Here is a 19,462-nt window from a genome sequence, read left to right as displayed (position 1 = left end):
GAACACTTAACACAACCAGAACAATTAACACCACTGGGTACACCTAAGGAGAAAAACGGCACACACAAACAAAACAAACGCAAAACACATAGTAGAACACATGACGGAGGAAGAGAGACACCTAACCTTTGTGAGGTTCTCGACCAACTGAATGAATGTCAAAGTAAACAGTTCAGAGGAATTGCGAATCTAAAGCTTCATGTCACTTTTTACCACAATAAATAAATGATGATGAGGGACCTCTTTTGGTAAATAGTTTTATGAAATGGAGGGTTTAGTACATGCTTAAAAAATATCCTTGTATGTAGACTGATACAAGATGGGCACTCATGTGTGTTAACCCCTTGACTGTGGATTTCCTACAAGAAGACATCACCAAGTTGCAGGAATGGAGCAAAAAGTGGCTGCTACAATTCAATGAAGAAAAATGTAAAGTCATGCACCTTGGGAGTGGATATCCAGCATACCAATACCACATGGGAAACACTCCACTATCCACCACAGAGGCAGAGAAAGACCTGGGAGTATATGGTACCAGGCTACTAGTGAAGGCCAAATCCATGCCAATTGCAGCGGATGGGTTAAAGAATATCGTAGTAGACTGATACAAGATGGGCACTAATGTATGTTAAAAGTAAGTTTGAGTGGTATTTAACAGTCATCCCTGGTAGTATTGTACTCAGAAGCCTCAGCACCTAACCTAACCTAACCTCTCTCTTTTTGTTCACAGGAAGGCAGCGATGGCGGAGGTGTGCGGACGCGAGGCACAAATGAGGCAGCTGTCTGGCCTCCTGGGGAAGGTAGGACTGTTTCAGCTCTTTTCTTTACACTAGAGAAGACAAGCCAAGTGCAAAACATAATTCTTCAAAAATGACTGAAGCTCGGTGCTAATATAAATCAATACAGATGATGTTTGCTGATAACTCTTTGTGTAGTGAAGATTTAATAAGCATGTGATAAATGGAAGGCTCCTGATTATTCTTGACCAGACAAGGGTATATTTTGGTGCCAAAGTAAACCTTCTGAATAATATTTTATAGGCAGACGAACTTTAAAACCAAGAATCTGTTTTTTTAAACCCGGTAGCAGTGACGGGCCAAATTTGTGCTTTTACCGTGTAGCAGCGACGGGCCAAATTTGTGCCATGATATAAACCCCCCAAAATAGATGATACATAAACTGATCACAAATGCTTTGATATATATTATGAAATGGTTTGTTTGAGTGATGATTTTTCTCATTTTTCTCACTTAGAGGGACCATTAAGAAACATGATCCTTGCTGCTACTGGGTTAAAGATTGCTGCAGCAATCACCTCGTTATATCTTTCTGTCTGTCTATAGTTCTTATCTTTGGGGAAGTAAGGAAGATTTTGATGAACCTCCTTGTATTGACTTAATTCTTAATTCCTAAAAAAATCAGTAGTGTAATATTTTGTTTATCTCAAAATGTTGCTGCATCATCTGGCTCATTTTGTTAATATCACACTCGTAGCTATTCCCAGTTTTCAGCAGCAGGTGATGAAGCACACGTTTCTATATCGTCTGGACCTTCCTTACGTGCGGTGATGGTTTGGCCAGGGAGGTGGGATGGTGCTGGCACTCATGTTACTCAGCACAATCTAAATATAACAAGTTTAGGTTAAGGTTACGTGATAAGCAAAAAATTGCCATTTTAAAGACATTTGTGTAAGTACAAAAATATCCTCTGTATTTACAAGAAAAAAATGAAACAAGGAAAACTATAACATTGTGGCTTCCTCCTTCCTTCACGTGCACACTGTCTGAATATAAATCAAGCAACTTGGAACTTTTTTTTTATTTTTTGGTATAAAATCAATAAAAATAATGAAAAATCAACTGTCCAAACCATCACGAATCTATAAAAAGTAAATGGCCAGTCACACTTCACTTCCAACTGGAGAGCTTGGTGTTTGTGGTCTATGGCAGTACCTTCGCCATGCATTACTGCTTCACCTTGATAATGCACAATCTTCCACTTGCCATATTAATAAAGTGAAGATGGCGCCACTATAAGCACTTGCCTGCGCCATGACGGGATGGGCCCCTCAAGCAAGCCTACTGGCGCTATAGGCGTAGACGTAAAAAAAAAAAAAATAATAATAATAATAATAAAGTGAGAGCTTATGATACACCCTGAAAATATTACATAGAAGGGTAAAAAAAACATCTGACTTTTTTTTTTTTTTTTTTACAACAAAGGAGGCAGCTCAAGGGCAACAAAAAAAGAAAACAATAATAAAAAAAAAGCCCGCTACTCGCTGCTCCTAAAGTAAAGCAAAAGAGGTGGCCGAAAGGAAGATCAAATACAGGAGGAGAGGTGTCCTGATACCCTCCTCTTGAAAGAGTTCAAGTCGTAGGCAGGAGGAAATACAGATGAAGGAAGATTGTTCCAGAGTTTACCAGCGTGAGGGATGAAAGAGTGAAGATGCTGGTTAACTCTTACATAAGGGGTTTGGACAGTATAGGGATGAGCATGAGTAGAAAGTCGAGGGGGGGAGGCATGCAGTTAGCAAGTTCAGAAGAGCAGTCAGCGTGGAAATATCGATAGAAGATAGAAAGAGAGGCAACATTGCGGCGGAATTTAAGAGGTAGAAGACTATCAGTATGAGGAGGAGAGCTGATGAGACGAAGAGCCTTAGCCTCCACTCTGTCCAGAAGAGCTGTGTGAGTGGAGCCCCCCCACACATGAGATGCATACTCCATACGAGGGCGGACAAGGCCCCTGTATATGGACAGCAACTGTGCAGGGGAGAAGAACTGGCGGAGATGGTACAGAACGCCCAGCCTCGAGGAAGCTGATTTAGTAAGAGATGAGATATGAAGTTTCCAGTTGAGATTTTGAGTTGACTTGCATTGAAAAGTACAGCGTGGTTGTCCTGCATGGGCCAAGGCAACAAAGTTTTGCACATTCATGTGAGATCTCGTGGCACTCAGTCCCATACGTTTTACAATAAATGCAATGTCTGGACCATCCCACTGCCTGAATCATCACCGCTCTCCCTTACCTAGTCGATAAAATCTCACTTAACTGTTGAGTGCTCACCATGAAGTCAGTGCCACTTTCTTATTCAAATTCAGGTGCTTATCACTGCTTAACCCCTTGGCTTGGGATTTCCTACAAGGAGACATCACCAAGCTGCAGGAATGGAGCAAAAAGTGGCTGCTACAATTCAGTGAAGAAAAATGAAAAGTCATGCACCTTAGGAGGGGATATCCAGCATACCAATACCACATTGGAAACACTCCACTATCCACCACAGAGGCAGAGAAAGACTTGGAAGTATGTTACCAGGCTACCAGTGAAGGCAAAATCCGCGGCAATTGCAGCAGACGGGTTAAGCATATCAACCCATGTGAATTATTTACTATATGTAGTCACAAAGGAACACAAAGGAAGAACAAACAACAGCAGACCTGCTGGTCCTTACGAGGCTGTTTGTGACAAGCTACACTAACTATCTAATCAAAAGTGGAAGATGAAGGACAGCAAAGGCGAAGGCACCTCCCCACCCCCCATCCCTCCAGCCAAAGCTGGCAGGAAAGGAAAAAGCACCATGCAGCATGGAAAAACTGCATGGAAATTATGTAGGAAAGAGGAAAGAGCAACCATTATTGCTACCATTAACCGGGCGATAAAAGCGGACAAGGACACCAGTATTTGAAAGAACTTAACGTTATTACGACAATGAGTAATATCTCAGTTGCTGGTTGGATTCAAAACACTTGTCTAATCTATTCTTGAAGGCCATAACTGTTGTACTATCAACGACATCACAGGGTAGAGAGTTCCAAACATTAACAACTCGATTGAAGAAGTGTTTAGCTTCGTGCGACGAGAATCTTTTACCACTTATCTTCAAATTGTGATTTCTTCTTGTTCTGTTTGATCGATCAGTTATGAAGTAATCTTCCGCATTAATATCACTGAATCCTTTGAACATTTTAAACACTTCTATTAGATCGCCTCGCATTCTTTGTTTTGATAGACTGAATAAATTTGTTCATATGATAAATTTCTCAACCTAGGAATCATCTTTGTTACTCTTCATTGAACCCGTTCCAACTTTTCTATGTCTTTTCTGTAATAGGGAGACCAAAACTGTACACAGTACTCTAGACGGGGTCGAACCAACGAATAATACAGTTTTAATATTACTTTTTCCGATTTATTATTAAAGACTCGTCCGATGAAGCCAACCAATTTGTTTGCAGTTTTAACTACCTCTGAACAATGCTGACCGGGCTTTAAATCGCTTGATATAGTGATTCTAAGATCTTTTTCTTTACTTACTGCAGAAAGTTGTTTGCCATTCATTATGTACTGAACACGATTGTTATTTTTTCCGATGTGCAACACTTTACATTTGTCAACGTTAAATTTCATTTGCCATTGATTGGCCCAACGTGCAAGTCGATCTAGATCTGATTGTAAAGCTTCTTCGTTGAGTGTCGCAGTTACTTTACTAGCAATTTTTGTGTCATCATCAAATTTTGATACTTTGCAAGTGAGCCCATCATCGATATCATTAACATAAATTAAGAAGAGCATGGGGCCAAGCACTGATCCTTGAGGTACGCTGCTTCTGATGTCGAGCCAGTTAGATGTAACACCGTTTAGAACTACAGGAAATCCCCTATATACGAAAGGGTTAGGGACTGAAAAAACCTTTCGTTTATCGATTTTTCGTATATCGAAGCCATTTCCCCCATAGGATTGTTAATAAATAGGGGGGTTAGGGACCAGCCCAAAAAAAAAAAAAAAAAAAAGTTAAATATAACTATGCTTAAAAGCAATTTACTACTCACAATACAATGAAACGCAAGGCTCATAAATAATTAAAAACAATTACCATTTCCTGTTCCTTTACTGTTATAGAAATGCATTACATGTTAGGACAATCCTCTAACTCGTCACTACAACTCATCACTTAACATTGCCAATGTTTACTTCCCAAGCTGTGAAAGGCCAGTTTCGACTCGTGCGAAACACGTGCCAAACAGTACACCACCGACCACTCCAAGCCCCCCAACCCTCCATCACCCTCACGTTTCCTCACGCTGGCTGGGATGTGTTTGATTCGAGTGAAGCAAGGGGTTCATAAACTGGCAACGCTAAGTGATGAGCGTTGAAGTGGAGGGACTGGACATGGACACTTGCTGCCTAATCACTGCGAAAAGCGTGAGGCTGTTGACAAGCGGGGCGACGATATAGACATCGGTCAGAAACAGTGGGCGCGAAACTGTCGTACTTTTCGTATATGCGAAGCATGTCTTTCGTGAACCGAAAATTGTCCTATATTTTTCACTTTCGTATATCCGAATTTTCGTACATCGAGCTTTCGTATATCGGGGATTTCCTGTACTCTGTTTCTGCTCAGAGAGCCAGTCTACAAGCCAGTTGTGAATGTTACCCGAGATACCGTGCGCCAATAGTTTGCTGAGCAATCGTTGGTGGGGGACCTTATCAAATGCCTTTTAAAAATCCAGATATATGATATCTACTGATCTGCTTTCATCGAACACCTCAAAAATATAATGAAAAAAATCAAGTAAGTTAGTCAAACACGAACGTTTACTACGGAAGCCATGTTGCGAATTATTTATTATGTTATTTTCTTCGAAGAATTTCACCATATTGTCGCGAATGATAGTCTCCATTAACTTACAAACAATTGATGTCAGGCTAATTGGTCGATAGTTTCCTGGATGAGACTTGTCCCCCTTTTTGAAAATTGGTGTGACATTTGCAAGTTTCCAATCCGACGGAACTTTTCCAGCTGTTAAAGATTTATTGAATATGATGGAGAGCGGTTTACAAATTTGATGTTTGATTTCTTTTAAGACCCTAGGGGTAATTTTGTCTGGACCAGGAGCTTTGCTTACTTTAATCTTTTCAATTGTGTCACTTTCTACGATGAGCACGCCACTTAACATCTTTTCGGTCCTTCTAACCTCCGGCAGTTGAGGTGATAAACAATCTTCGTCGGTAAATACGGATGCGAAAAAGTTAATTAAGATTGTAGCCATTTAATTTTCATCGTTCGTGTGGTTACCATTATCATTAGCAAGCGGTCCGATACCACAAGTGAGCGACTTTTTATTTTTTACATAGCTAAAAAATTCTTTAGGATTAGATTTACTCGTTTCCGCTATATATTCTTCAAGATTTTTCTTGCTTCGTTTTATTAATTTCTTGGTTTCGCGGCGAATTCTGTCCAACTCTAGTTTGTCAGCCTCACTCTGAGTTGATATGTATCTACTGTATACGCATCGGTTCCACGAGAGCTGGCGGAGATTTTCCTTCAGGGGTGGACTCGCGGACGTGATATCATTGCATGGGTGATGGTACTGCGCCATTGGCCAATTCTTAACTTGTTCTGGTGTGCATAAAATTGACTTTGTATTCCTACCAAGACTCTTTGTGAGTTGTAAGGTAACATTGCACTGATAAAAACTAATGCAATAATATCTTTATTGATAAGTATGTGCCTTTTGAACTATTATAAATTAATCTGAAACAACATTCATAACAAAACTAAGTCAGAACTGCACATAAACAATGTCCAGTGAATGTTGAGGCTAGTCTTTTTTTACTAATTTTTACTACTACAGCGTGCTAAGGCTACAGTCTAATTAACATATTTATTGTAAAATTTCTTGGCATATTTTTAGTCCTGGCTTAGTCATAATGTCATAGGAAGTACACGACTCCAGACTGGAGGCTGCAGAATGCTTAACCTCAGACCTTGCTATCATTTCCGATCGGGGCAGAAGGAACCTTATGTCCTTCAATGCCTCAAAAACTCAATTTCTCCACCTATCAACTCAACACAATCTTCCAAACACCTATCCTCTATTCTTCAACAACACTCAGCTATCACCATCTTCAACACTAAACATCCTCGGTCTATCCTTACCTCAAAATCTCAACTGGAAACTTCATATCTCATCTCTCGCTAAATCAGCTTCCTCGAGGTTGGGCGTTCTGTATTGTCTCCGCCAGTTCTTCTCCCCCACGCAGTTGCGATCCATATACAGGGGCCTTGTCCGCCCTCGTATGGAGTATGCATCTCACGTGTGGGGGGGCTCCACCCACACAGCTCTTCTGGACAGAGTAGAGTCTAAGGCTCTTCATCTCATCAGCTCTCCTCCTCCTACTGATAGTCTTCTAACTCTTAAATTCCGTCGCGATGTTGCCTCTCGTTCTATTTTCTATCGATATTTCCACGCTGACTGCTCTTCTGAACTTGCTAACTGCATGCCTCCCCCCCTCCCGCGGCCCCGCTGCACACGACTTTCTACTCATGCTCATCCCTATACTGTCCAAACCCTTTATGCAAGAGTTAACCAGCATCTTCACTCTTTCATCCCTCACGCTGGTAAACTCTGGAACAATCTTCCTTCATCTGTATTTCCTCCTGCCTACAACTTGAACTCTTTCAAGAGAAGGGTATCAGGACACCTCTCCTGAAATTGACCTCTCTTTCAGCCACCTCTTTTGATTCTTTTTTAGGAGCAGCGAGTAGCGGGCTTTTTTTTTTATTATTGTTTCCTTTTTTTTGTGCCCTTGAGCTGCCTCCTTTGATGTAAAAAAAAAAAAAAAAAAAAATGTGTAGTGATGCTATGGAGTCATAACGGAAACATTGGCCAAAGGCAAAGACCTTCTCATTTCTTTCATCGTGTTGTCATTATTCCTGAAATATGTTTCTAATATTTGTGGGTAATAAACTAATAAATAGCCATAAGGAAGAGCAATTATAAGAATAACTACAATTATATACCAACAGTGTTGATTTTAAGAGGTAGCAGAGAGCGAGAGATAGTAGGCCATGTCATGACGAACAAAATAGCCGCTGCTTAGATCTAGTAAAACACAGCCAATGAGTGGCGCAGAGACTGTCAGTCAAGCAATGACGCCAAGTCCGCGAGTCCACCGCTGAAGGAAAATCTCCACCAGCACTCGTGGAACAGACTGTAATGAATGCTTCTTTCTTTAAAACTTTTCACCTGACAACCATAAACAAAAAGATAAGATTTACTTGGAATTCTGTTAGCATGAAAGTGGGAGTATGTGGCCTTGCTCTGCGATCTTGAATTGAGTGCAGTTTTGGATATTCATCTCTCTGTAACCTATTTATCTCACAGTAACGAGTCTCCATGGGGTTCTGTTTTGCACTGATTCAATTCCTATTGTGAAACCAGATTGGTGAGTCCGTTTTGGCGCTTTGGCACACCTATAGCTAACATGTGAGAGGAAGAGATAGGTGTCGGGACTGTGTGGGAGAGCAGAGGGGAGGAAAGGACCAACGGGACGGGAGCCAACGCCACAACGGACTCGCCAATTTGGTTTCACTATAGTCTTAGAATTGCGGAAAATTACCTCCAGTCGAAAATTTATTTAGAGTTAATCTGTACCACATTTTTTTATGAACTTTGTGGATTTTTTGTGGTTTATTTGATTTACTAGGAAGCAGAGTAACAATAAAAGAGCTTGGTGATGTTGAACAGATGGCAGTAAACCTTTGAAAACAGAGGTGTGGCTTAATCAAAAGGTGCGTCAGATGCACTGGAAAACATGGTAATATAATCGTATGAAATTAGATGTTTTGTGTATTTCATTCTGCTGCCACCAACACATCGTCACCCTCATAAAGTAATTGCCTAAGTCATTTTTCAGTGATTTCCAGGTTTTTGTCTACATCAATTTTTTTTTAAACATGACGCCTGTTTTTGTATAGTTGCTTTCGTCATTCAGGGTTTGAGTGTTTTATAATTGGCCTTTTCATTTTTGCCTAGATGTTAAGCCAAATGAGATAATGACAGTTCTTTTCCTATTTCCTGTAAAGTAAAAATAATGACTCAAGAGGCTATTACACTGGGCAAATTTTCCGTGGATCTTCAGTCAAACCACGATTTCCGCTGACGTGGTTCTCATATTTCCGTGGTTTTCTGACGTGTCCACGATCTTCCAAAGCTACGGTAGATTTCACCAAAGGAGGACGGTATTACGCATCATCATCAGCAGCAGCAAAAACAAAAAAACAAATGAGAATCACGCCAGCGGAAATCACGGTTTGACTGAAGATCCACGGAGAATTTGCCCAATGTAATAGCCCCTTTAGGTGGCTTGTTTACGAAGGTGAGGACATCCTTTTCTTTTCCAGGAGGGCAGCCCATTACCCAGCAGTCTATTCCTCCATGGCTATAGTGGAACTGGCAAGACTCTGGTGGCTGTCCATGTCTTGAAGAGCCTTGGAATTCGCATGAGCCACGTCAACTGCATAGAAGTGTACTCCCCCCAAGTGCTGTATGAGGCAGTGCTTTCTCAGCTCCACAGTGAGTATAGGTGTCTGGAGGCGTTGGTGCTCCAGTGTGCTGTATAGTGTCACCTTTGCATAGTCAGTCATACCTCAATTTACGAGTGTCTTACTTTACGAGTGTTTTGATTTACAAGCAAAAAAATTCACTAAAAATGCCTTGGTTTATGAGTGATGACTTGGTGTATGAGCATCCTGTTTGTACATGTTGAAGGCATGAGCGTGGGTTCCCTTTGTTCACCGCTAGACGAGAGCGCTCAGAGCAGAAAACAATGGGTATGGGGTCTCATTCCGCGTTGTACACTCACAGAGGTAGCACCCATGGGCTCGTGTCCATTTCCGTTTGTGCTCTAGTGTGTGATATTTGTGTTTTCAGCACCACAGTGTGTGTTCATTTTGGTTTACAAGTTTTTTGGTTTACAAGCAAATTCCAGAACGAATTAAGCTTGTAAACTGAGGTATGACTGCACTGAGACTTGTATGTTTGACCCGGTAGCAGTGACGGGCCAAATTTGTGGCTTTAACGTGTAGCAGCGACGGACCAAATTTGTGCCGTGATATAAACCCCCAAAAATAAATGATACATAATCTGATCATAAAAGCTTTGATATATATTATGACATGGTTTGTGTGAGGGATGATTTTTTCTAATTTTTCTCGCTTGGAGGGACCATTAAGAAACATGATCCCTGCTGCTACTGGGTTAATGAATAAATGTTAGACCCCAAAATAAAAATAAAAAAGTCCCAGCATTTGATCTCAAAATTTACTCGCAGGGAGAGTTTGCTATGAAATTTAATGAACAAAATAAGAAAGCTATGATTTGGAGTTTTTTGCTCCTGAAACATAATCTGGCCAAAAGACATCTAATGGCATATTTTTCATTATTCCTTAAAATAAATGCCCCCCATGGACAACTGTTATTTAAGTACCCAGCAAGTGAGCATTGGGTGCCAACCATAACGTGTTTGGCGTGAATCAATGTTATGCGTTATTGTTAATGAATGTGACACTCAAGGTTTTGACACTGACATTTATCTTCTTCGTCAGCTTTATTAACCTGTCTTTATACAGGGTCGCTGTTTTTAATGAGCCGCCTCCATGTTCCTCTATCACCTGAAATGTTTGTATTCAGACCCTTCTGTATCATCTCTATCAGTCTGTGTATTTGCAGGCTCCTCCCCACACTCCAGCGGCCAGCTCTCTCCCATCACCTGTGACAGCCTTGGAGAGTTTGTTCGTCAGTTGGACGCTGCCAGCACCAGCTTCGGTCAGCCAAGGATGGCCATTGTAAGTACATAGGTTGGGTCAGTCATCATCAGGTTGTGCTGTTAGGTTTATTCATTGATGGTACACACACACACACACACACACACACACACTCACTCACAGAGGAAGTTAGAAAATTATTGGAAGAACTGGATGCAAGGAAATCAGTGGGACCGGATGGCATATCAATTTGGGTGGTAAAAGAGTGTAGCCAGCAAATGGCTGGAAAGTTGAGCAACTTGATTAATGTACGTCTCACTATCACAAGGGACGGTAACAATAGACTGGAAATGGGCTAATATCATCCCAATATATAAAGGAGGAAGTAAAGAAGATCCATTGAACTATAGGCCAGTGTCATTAACAAGCTTAGTAGCAAAGATGTGTGAGAAAATTATAAAAATCAGATGGGTGGAATATTTAGAAAGCAACAATATATTAACAAATAGTCAATTTGGATTCAGAGGAGGACGATCTTGTGTAACTAATCTGATAAGCTTCTATTCAAGAGTAATTGATATAATACAGGAAAGGGACAGTTGGTCAGATTGTGTGTATCTGGACTTAAAGAAAGCGTTTGATAAAGTACCCCACAAGCGATTAATATGGAAACTCAATCATGTTGGAGGTCTGGGAGGTTCAGTGTTGGATTGGATTATAGACTTTTTGATGAAGAGTAATTAGGAATAATAAATCAAGCTGGACGGAAGTGATGAGTGGAGTCCCCCAAGGATCGGTGCTGGCTCCGATTATGTTTGTAATATATATAAATGACATGACAGAAGGGGTGACAAGCTATATGAATATGTTTGCTGATGATGCTAAAATAATGAGGAGGGTGGCTAATTAGGAAGACTGTGTAGCCCTAAGCCAGGATCTCAATAGAATAAGCGAATGGTCACGTAAATGGGAAATGACATTCAATACAAAGAAGTGTAGTGTGATGGAGTTTGGTAAGAGCAGTAGACGAATATTGGGGAACTACTCTCTGAGTAATGAAAGAATCATGAAAAAAACAGGAAAAAGATCTGGGAGTGATCATAACAGACAAGTTGTCCTTTGGAAAGCATGTAAATTGGATAACTGGGGAAATGTACAATCTTCTTAAAACATAAAAGCAGCATTTACATATCAAGATGAAGAAATGGTGAAGAAACTAATAACATCGATGATACGTCCAAGACTGGAATATGCAGCATTAGTGTGGTCACCTAGATTGAAGAAAGAAATTAGAAAGTTGGAAAGAATACAGAGAGCAGCGACCAAACTACCAGAAACTCTGAGAGAACATACTTATGAAGAAAGACTGGAGAAATTGGGACTAACAACCCTGGAAAGAAGAAGAGAGAGAGAGGGGACCTAATAGCATTATACAGGATACAAGAGGGATTGGAGAAATTGGACAGGGAAGACTTAGTGGTACATGATAGGAGTGAGACGAGAGGGAATAGTAAATAATTGAAGAAGAGCGACTGTAGGAGAGACGTCAAGAAGTACAGTTTTCCATACAGAAGCATAACAACATGGAACGGACTTGACGAGGAGACTGTGTGTGCAAAAACGATTCATGAATTTAAAGCCAAACTGGATAATAAGCGTTGTGGAGACGGGACAGTACGAGCCTAGTACGCCTCTTTTTCCTGTATTTCATAGCTAGGTAAATACACACACATTAGATTGTAGAAGGGTCACAAGTGGAGTGCCGCAGGGGTCAGTGTTAGCGCCAATAGTGTTAATATTATATATAAATGATATGCCAGTAAAAGTAGAGAGTTACGTGAGCATGTTTGCAGATGATGCCAAACTACTTAGAAAAATAAGAGATGATGATAATTGTAATAAGCTGCAGGAAGATTTAAGTGAGATACATGAATGGAGTAAAGAATGGGAAATGGAGTTCAGTGAAAATAAACGTCACACAATGAAAGTGGGCAAGAGTAAAAATAGACCAGGTGGAGTGTAGAAGATGGGAGGGACAATCATTGACACAGTGAAGGAAGAAAAAGACTTAGGAATCATATTACAAGGCTGGGTGTGTGTGTGTGAGTGTGTGTGTGTGTATTGAGCCAGATGTGGTGTGGGTGGCTACAAAGGTGCTGAAGAAAACATGCAAATACCCAAATCTCTAACTGATAGTATCCACAGGCAACCCCGCTGATGTTCAAAAGTGGGAGTTATACCCGCGGATGTTAAGGTTTGACCATAATAATATACTGCGTTGCTTTTGGATCCCTTGGATATAATGGATTTTTTGGGTATGACATAACTCCTTTCCCCAAATTTATTCATTAACCCGGTAGCAGCGGGGATCATGTTTCTTTATGGTCCCTCTAAGCAAGAAAAATGAGAAAAAATCACCCCTCACACATACCATTTCATAATATATATCAAAGCATTTGTGATCAGATTATGTATCATCTATTTTGGGGGTTAAAATCATGGCACAAATTTGGCCCGTTGCTGCTACACAGTAAAGCCACAAATTTAGCCCATCCCTGCTACCGGGTGAAAGTGAGATTTTACTGTCTTCCTTAGCAATGAATGAATAGTGTATAGGTGGAGTGTGAATGTTTGAGGTGGCATCGTGAATATTCTTTTGCATCCACCTTTGTGCACTTGGTGAAATCCGCGAATGTGTGAATCATAGAGTCGTTAACCCTTGAATATGGGGGACTGGTGTATACTCTTTCAATAAAAAGTTTCAACATGGATTTTCTTGGTCAAATAAATTTTAGCTAAATGCAATTTAGTTTTTGGCTGTTCCTTCTGTACTTATATGACAAACAACAGTTGCCATTTATTGCCCCAAAATGTTGTACTGACCTTTGAGAAAACATTGACTAGCTTTTGTTCGTGAATATTACTAGGGTGTCAGCGTGGTCCGTTCTAGTTTTAACTTGAATACTTGTATTAAAGTTGAATTTTTAACTTTTTAAATGTAAGTCTAGAGGGTTGACTTTTACACAGATAATACTTTTCTAAATGGTCAGATTTATTTTTTAAACAGTAATAACATGAGTATGTACAGTATGTAGTTCTCTTGTATATCACATCCAGTCAGTGTTAACCTGTCTTCTGCGATTGGCACAGATTTGGCATACAATGGTAGCCTGGTAACATATGCTCCCAGGTTTTTCTCTGCCTCTGTGGTGGATAGTGGAGTGTTTCCTCTGTGGTATTGGTATGCTAGATTTCCCCTCCCAAGGTGGATGCCTTTACATTTTTCTTCATTGAATTGTAGCAGCCACTTTTTGTTCCATTCCTGTAGCTTGGTGATGTCTTCTTGTGGGAAATCTACAGTCAAGGGGTTAATAGTATCTGTCCTTCCCTTCAGCTGATGGAACACAGTGAGCGTCTGAGGGACTGTGCCGCCAACATCCTGCCAGGTTTGTGTCGGCTACAGGAGTTCACTTCAGGGACCAACATCACTGTGATCTTCATGTCCAGTCTCCCTGTCGACAAGTTCCGCATCTCAACTGGGTTCATGGAGCCATTAGTGATCCATTTTCCTCAGTATACCAAAGGTGAGTTGTGACCTATAGGTATATTTATTGCTACCATGGATGGGAATGTCACTTTTTTTTTTTTACAGTAAAGGAAACGGCTCAAGGGTATAAAAAAGAAAACAATAATGAAAAAAAAGCCTGCTACTCACTGCTCCTATAAAAAAAGAGTTCAGAGGAGTGGCCAAAAGAGAGGTCAATTTCCGGAGGAGAGGTGTTCTGATACTTTCTGCTTGAAAGAGTTCAAATTGTAGGCAGGAGGAAATACAGACAAAGGAAGATTGTTTCAGAATTTACCTGTGTGAGGGATGAAAGAGTGAAGAAGCTGGTTAACTCTTGCATAAGGGATTTGGACAGTATAGGGATGAGCTTGAGTAGAAAGTCATGTGCACTAACCTGCCATTCTTTTAGGCTATTTTATGACATTTTATATCCTATGGGAAAAAGAATGCAGTAATTACATTTTTTCATCATCATGTTATAAGTGATTGATGACTACTAAAAAATTACTAGCACAGCTGTCCACTTCATGATGTCAGGACAGAGAGAGGAGCTGTAAAGGAGTGAACCTGTAGCTGTGGGGTGATCATTGTTCTGAGTGACCAGCTTGGATAGATTATAGTGAAGCCTCAGACCACCTGCCTCCCATCCTCCTGGTGTTGTTGCAGAGCCTATAGAGCACTGATCCAGAGGCACATTAGATGGAGACATGGTGAAGAAAATAATTAAAACATTGATTAGACCAAGGCTAGAGCATGCAGCGGTTGTTTGGTCACCCCAGGAAAAAGGACATAAGGAAACTTGAAAGGATTCAGAGGATTGCAACTGAGATGGTACCAAAACTACCAAGTCTGTCATACAAGACTAGATTGGGGGGACTGGGCCTACCAACACTGGAAGAAAGAAGAGAAAGAGGAGACCTGATAGCATTGTACAGGAATACAAGTGGAATGGAAGTGTTGGATAGAAATGATTTAATTGAGATGGAAGGGAGGAGGCAACTAAGAGGACACAGCAAGAAATTGAGGAAGGGGACTTGTTTGAAAGACAAAGAAGTACAGTTTTCCTCACAGGAGTGTGGATACATGGAATGGACTAAATAGCCACATTGTTTAACCCGGTAGCAGCGGGGATTACGTTTCTTAATGGTCCCTCCATGCGAGAAAAATGATAAAAAATCACCCCTCACACAAACCATTTCATAATATATATCAAAGCATTTGTGATCAGATTATGTATCATCTATTTTCGGGGGTTTATATCATGGCACAAATTTGGCCCGTCGCTGCTACACGGTAAAGCCACAAATTTGGCCCGTCACTGCTACCTGGTTAAGAAGGCAGTGTCCATATAATGAAGGAAAAGTTGGACAAATATAAATTGGGAGACAGGACTGACTGAGATTGAGCTCAGGCCCTGTATATGACAAATAGGTAAATACAAATAGGTTAAAACATGATGTCCAGGGACTCCTTCCTTATGTACATTTGCTGTGAAGTCTTGTGGCAGAATCCCATGTCTCTCAGTCTGTCTCATGAATAATGCTGGCTGTCTTCAGGCCCCCTGTCAGGGAACCAATACTGAAGCTTTGCTTAACCCGTCCACTGCGATTGGCATGGATTTTGCCTTCACTGTTAGCCTGGTAAAATGTACTCCCAGGTCTTTCTCTGCCTCCTTGGTGGATAGTGGAGTGTTTCCCATGTGGTATTGGTATATTGGATATCCCTTTCCAAGGTGCAGGACTTTACATTTCTCTTCACTGAATTGTAGCAGCCACTTTTTGTTCCATTTCTGTAGCTTGGTGATGTCTTCATGTAGGAAATCTGCCTCCAAGGGGTTAGTACTGCCTTTGTTGTCATGCCCACAGCTTCTGCAAAGTGGTCGTAAGGCCTGTGTGGGGAAGGAAGATATCTGCCATATTTGGTGGAAGAAAACAATAACACTTTTTATGGAATGGAAAACATAGCTATTTTTTGACCTCTGGATGCTTCAGACTGTTTTATTTGTAGCACTGGGGCTCAACACTTCATGAGTCGAGCATTTAAATCTACACTTGCTAGAAAGGCGAAGGTTGCGAGGAGACCTGATCGAAGTCTATAAATGGATGAAGGGCTTTAATAAAGGGGATGTCAATAGGTTTCTGGTAAGTAAAAGAGCCAGGTAGGACATGTAGCAATGGTTTCAAGTTAGATAAATTCAGATTCAGCAAAGACATAGGCAAGAATTGGTTCACCAGTAGAGTGGTAGATGAATGGAACAGGCTTGACAGCCATGTTGTGGGTGCCAATACCATAGATACATTCAAGAAAAGGTTGGATAAATTCATGGATAGTGAGGTAAGGTGGGGTTAGGATAACAGGAGCTGCCCTGTATAGGCCATCCGGCATCTTGCAGACTCCTTACGTTCTTATGTTCAATGTCGCGTTGAAATTGACTCTCGCTACAAAGAAAAATAGGATTAATTAACCACTTACCTGTTCAGACTTATCCTTAGACTTATCTTCTTTTTTTTTTTCACTTCAGATGAACTTCGGGAAATCTTGCAGAAGCTCCGACCATCAACTGCCTCCGAGGAATTCTTTGGGAACTACATCAGTCTTGTGTTGAGCGTGTTTTACCATGCAACGAGAGACTTACCAGAGCTGATGCACCAGGTTTGTTTGTTTCTGTTTTCTTACTTTATATGTGTATTAATACACTATATGTTCTTTTGATGAGCCAGAAAAATAATGTAACAATTGTGTAAGTCTTCATAATAAGAGTCATTCCCAAGTATTTGTGACCATAACCTTTTATTTTTTTTATTTTATTATCTTTCTTTTTTACACTATGGCCTATAGTACCAGTAGGCTTTCTTCAGGGGCCTGGTGGTCGGCCCAAGCCCATCATGGCACAGGCAAGTGTTTATAGAGGCGCCATCTATTCTTGGCTCATGCTGCCCCCCATACCTCATTCATGGTGCTTGGACGGTCCCTCTTGAGTCTGGGTTGATGGGCGGTCTTCAGGACAGCACGTGGGTAGTCTTAGGCCACTCAGCGGGGACTGAAAAATCTCAGGCAAGCAGATGTATCAGGCGGCTTGGATTAGTGACTACCCGAAACCACTCCCAGAAGTCTAGTGTTATGTTATGGGGCTGGAGGCTGCTTAGGTAGGTGGTCCTCTCCCAGTCAAGGAAAAGGTGCAATTTTGAAGTAGTGAAACACCAGAAGTAACAATGGTGGTGTCGTCTGCTATGCCAGGCTCCCCATTCGTTGGTTTTACTCCTGGAGGGATTGATTGTTCTGAGAGTCTGGCAAAGCTTGAAGTGAGAGGCATGCAAGAAGTAAGCAACTGTAAGCGGACACATGAGAAAATGCTGGAAAAGAGGTGTCAGGAATATAGATAGATGAATACCGATCACAACAGTGCATAAAAATTGGCAAACATATCCGTATCCTTCAAGGTTCAGCTGCACTTTGACGAATACTGTGAGCCGGTGCGCCGAGGGGAGGTGGAAGAGGATGACGTCCGCCGACTGTGGAGGAACATTGAGCCGCACCTGAAGAAGGCCATGAGCACAGTGTACTTGCGTGAAGTGTCCAGGTATGTACTACTTCCCGTCACTGTCTCATAGTTTGTCTTTCCTGTATGGAGATAAGAAGTGGCTGTAATGGGATTATAGGTAACTCTCGATTTACGCGAGTATTGTGTCCTTGAAGAGGTCGCATAAATAAAAAACAATGTAAATCAAACAAGAGGTAGGTTTGTACCTTTATTGCCTACTGTATCACTCTGACTCCTCTCCCTCTCATGGTTCCTCCTCTGGGTGCCCTTCCCCTCGTGGTAGCACAGCAGCGAGGGTGTTGTTGTTGTTTAGTAGCGTGGCAGCGTGGGTACTGTATTGTTGTTCAAGTGGCGCGCGGGAAGAACTGAGCTCAGCTGTGTGGCCGCGGCGCCGTGTGAGTCCAGTTGTGTGAGACATCTGGTGGCCATTCCATAAAATATCGCGTATAAGTGAAAAAACGTGTAAATTAAACATTTATTTGGATTTTGGACCCCGCGTTATTTAAAAAAAGTGTAAACCAAACTCATGTAAATCGAGAGTTACCTGTAATACAGTTATACCTCAGTTTATGAGCTTACTTTGTTCTAGAATTTTACTTGTAAACCAAAAAACTCGTAAGCCAAAACAAACGCACACTTGAGCACAAACATAAACGGACATGAGTGTGAGGGTGCTACCTCTGCGAGTGTACAGCGTGGACCGAGACCCCATTCCCATTGTTTTCCGCTCTGAGCACTCTCGTCCAATAGTGAACATAGGGAACCCACGCTTGCGTCCTCAACTTGCACCAACAGGATGCTCGTACACCAAGTCACCACTCGTAAACCAAGGGATTTTTAGTGAATTTTTGTGCTCGTAAATCAAAACACTCGTACAGTAAGGCATTGCTGTGTACCCTTATTAACCCCTAAAGGGCCGGAGGCGGCTATAGCCGCTTTTCCACGGAAGGGCCGGGGGCGGTTATAGCCGCTTTGCTTTTTTCGCGCTAAATTTATTTACTTTTCGGTAATTTTCGATGACCATTCGTTGGCAACACTGCCAGAGATATGTTTAGGCTACTGCTTCAGAATCTTGCCCGCTCTCACGATGGACAGGCGTACTGGCACGGATTCTGACGCGTCCGATTTCCTGCCAGACCCTGCCGAGCCCAGCAGAGCAACACGAGAATGAGAAGAGTATGCTACAATGACTCCCAAACCACACATCACAAGACTGTGTTACATAGAGAAAGCTTAGAGTATTGACTATATATAAGAATTAGAGCATGGGGGCATCCGTTTTCATTACGCACTAGTCAAGGCCACACAAGCGAAACGAACGCAGAGCGGGCAAGAGCCTCGCTAACTCCAAAAGTCTCTCCTCTTCAACTCAATATTTCTCCAAAACCACAGCACATAGAAACGTTTTCATGCAATAATTAAAAAGAAGAAGAGTTGATGATGACTATGACGACAAAGTAATTTGTTATTGCATTGTAGTTCAGCAGAATCAAGTGTGTGAATATAGGCTATTTTCGGTGTTTGGTGCTGAGGTGCCGGTCCTGTGGATGTTGTAGATGACCACCCAGGCCAGCCCTTTAGGGGTTAATGGCTGTCAAGATTAATGTTCTTTTAGTGTAGTTTTTGACATTATATTTTGACATATTTTCACCACACACATGATAAAGAATGCAACCAAATAATTTATGTATTTTTTTCCAAATTTTCTCTCTCTCTCTCTCTCTCTCTCTCTCTCTCTCTCTCTCTCTCTCTCTCTCTCTCTCTCTCTCTCTCTCTCTCTCTCTCTCTCTCTCTCTCTCTCTCTCTC

General features: G+C 41.4%; 1 protein-coding gene across 1 annotated transcript; it reads left to right on the top strand.

The window, feature by feature from the left end:
* The first annotated feature begins 740 nt into the window (after positions 1-740).
* LOC126998080 (origin recognition complex subunit 5-like) lies at positions 741-18,496 on the top strand. Its single transcript, XM_050859460.1, has 7 exons — positions 741-800; positions 8,226-8,229; positions 10,515-10,630; positions 13,944-14,133; positions 16,636-16,766; positions 17,555-17,694; positions 18,406-18,496. The coding sequence occupies exons 1-7, from the start codon at positions 741-743 to the stop codon at positions 18,494-18,496; spliced, it is 732 nt and encodes a 243-aa protein (XP_050715417.1).
* The last annotated feature ends 966 nt before the right edge of the window (positions 18,497-19,462 follow it).

This window comes from Eriocheir sinensis, chromosome 2 (assembly GCF_024679095.1).
Source record: "Eriocheir sinensis breed Jianghai 21 chromosome 2, ASM2467909v1, whole genome shotgun sequence".
NCBI lineage: Eukaryota > Metazoa > Arthropoda > Malacostraca > Decapoda > Varunidae > Eriocheir > Eriocheir sinensis.
This window is presented reverse-complemented; position numbering and strand designations above follow the sequence as displayed.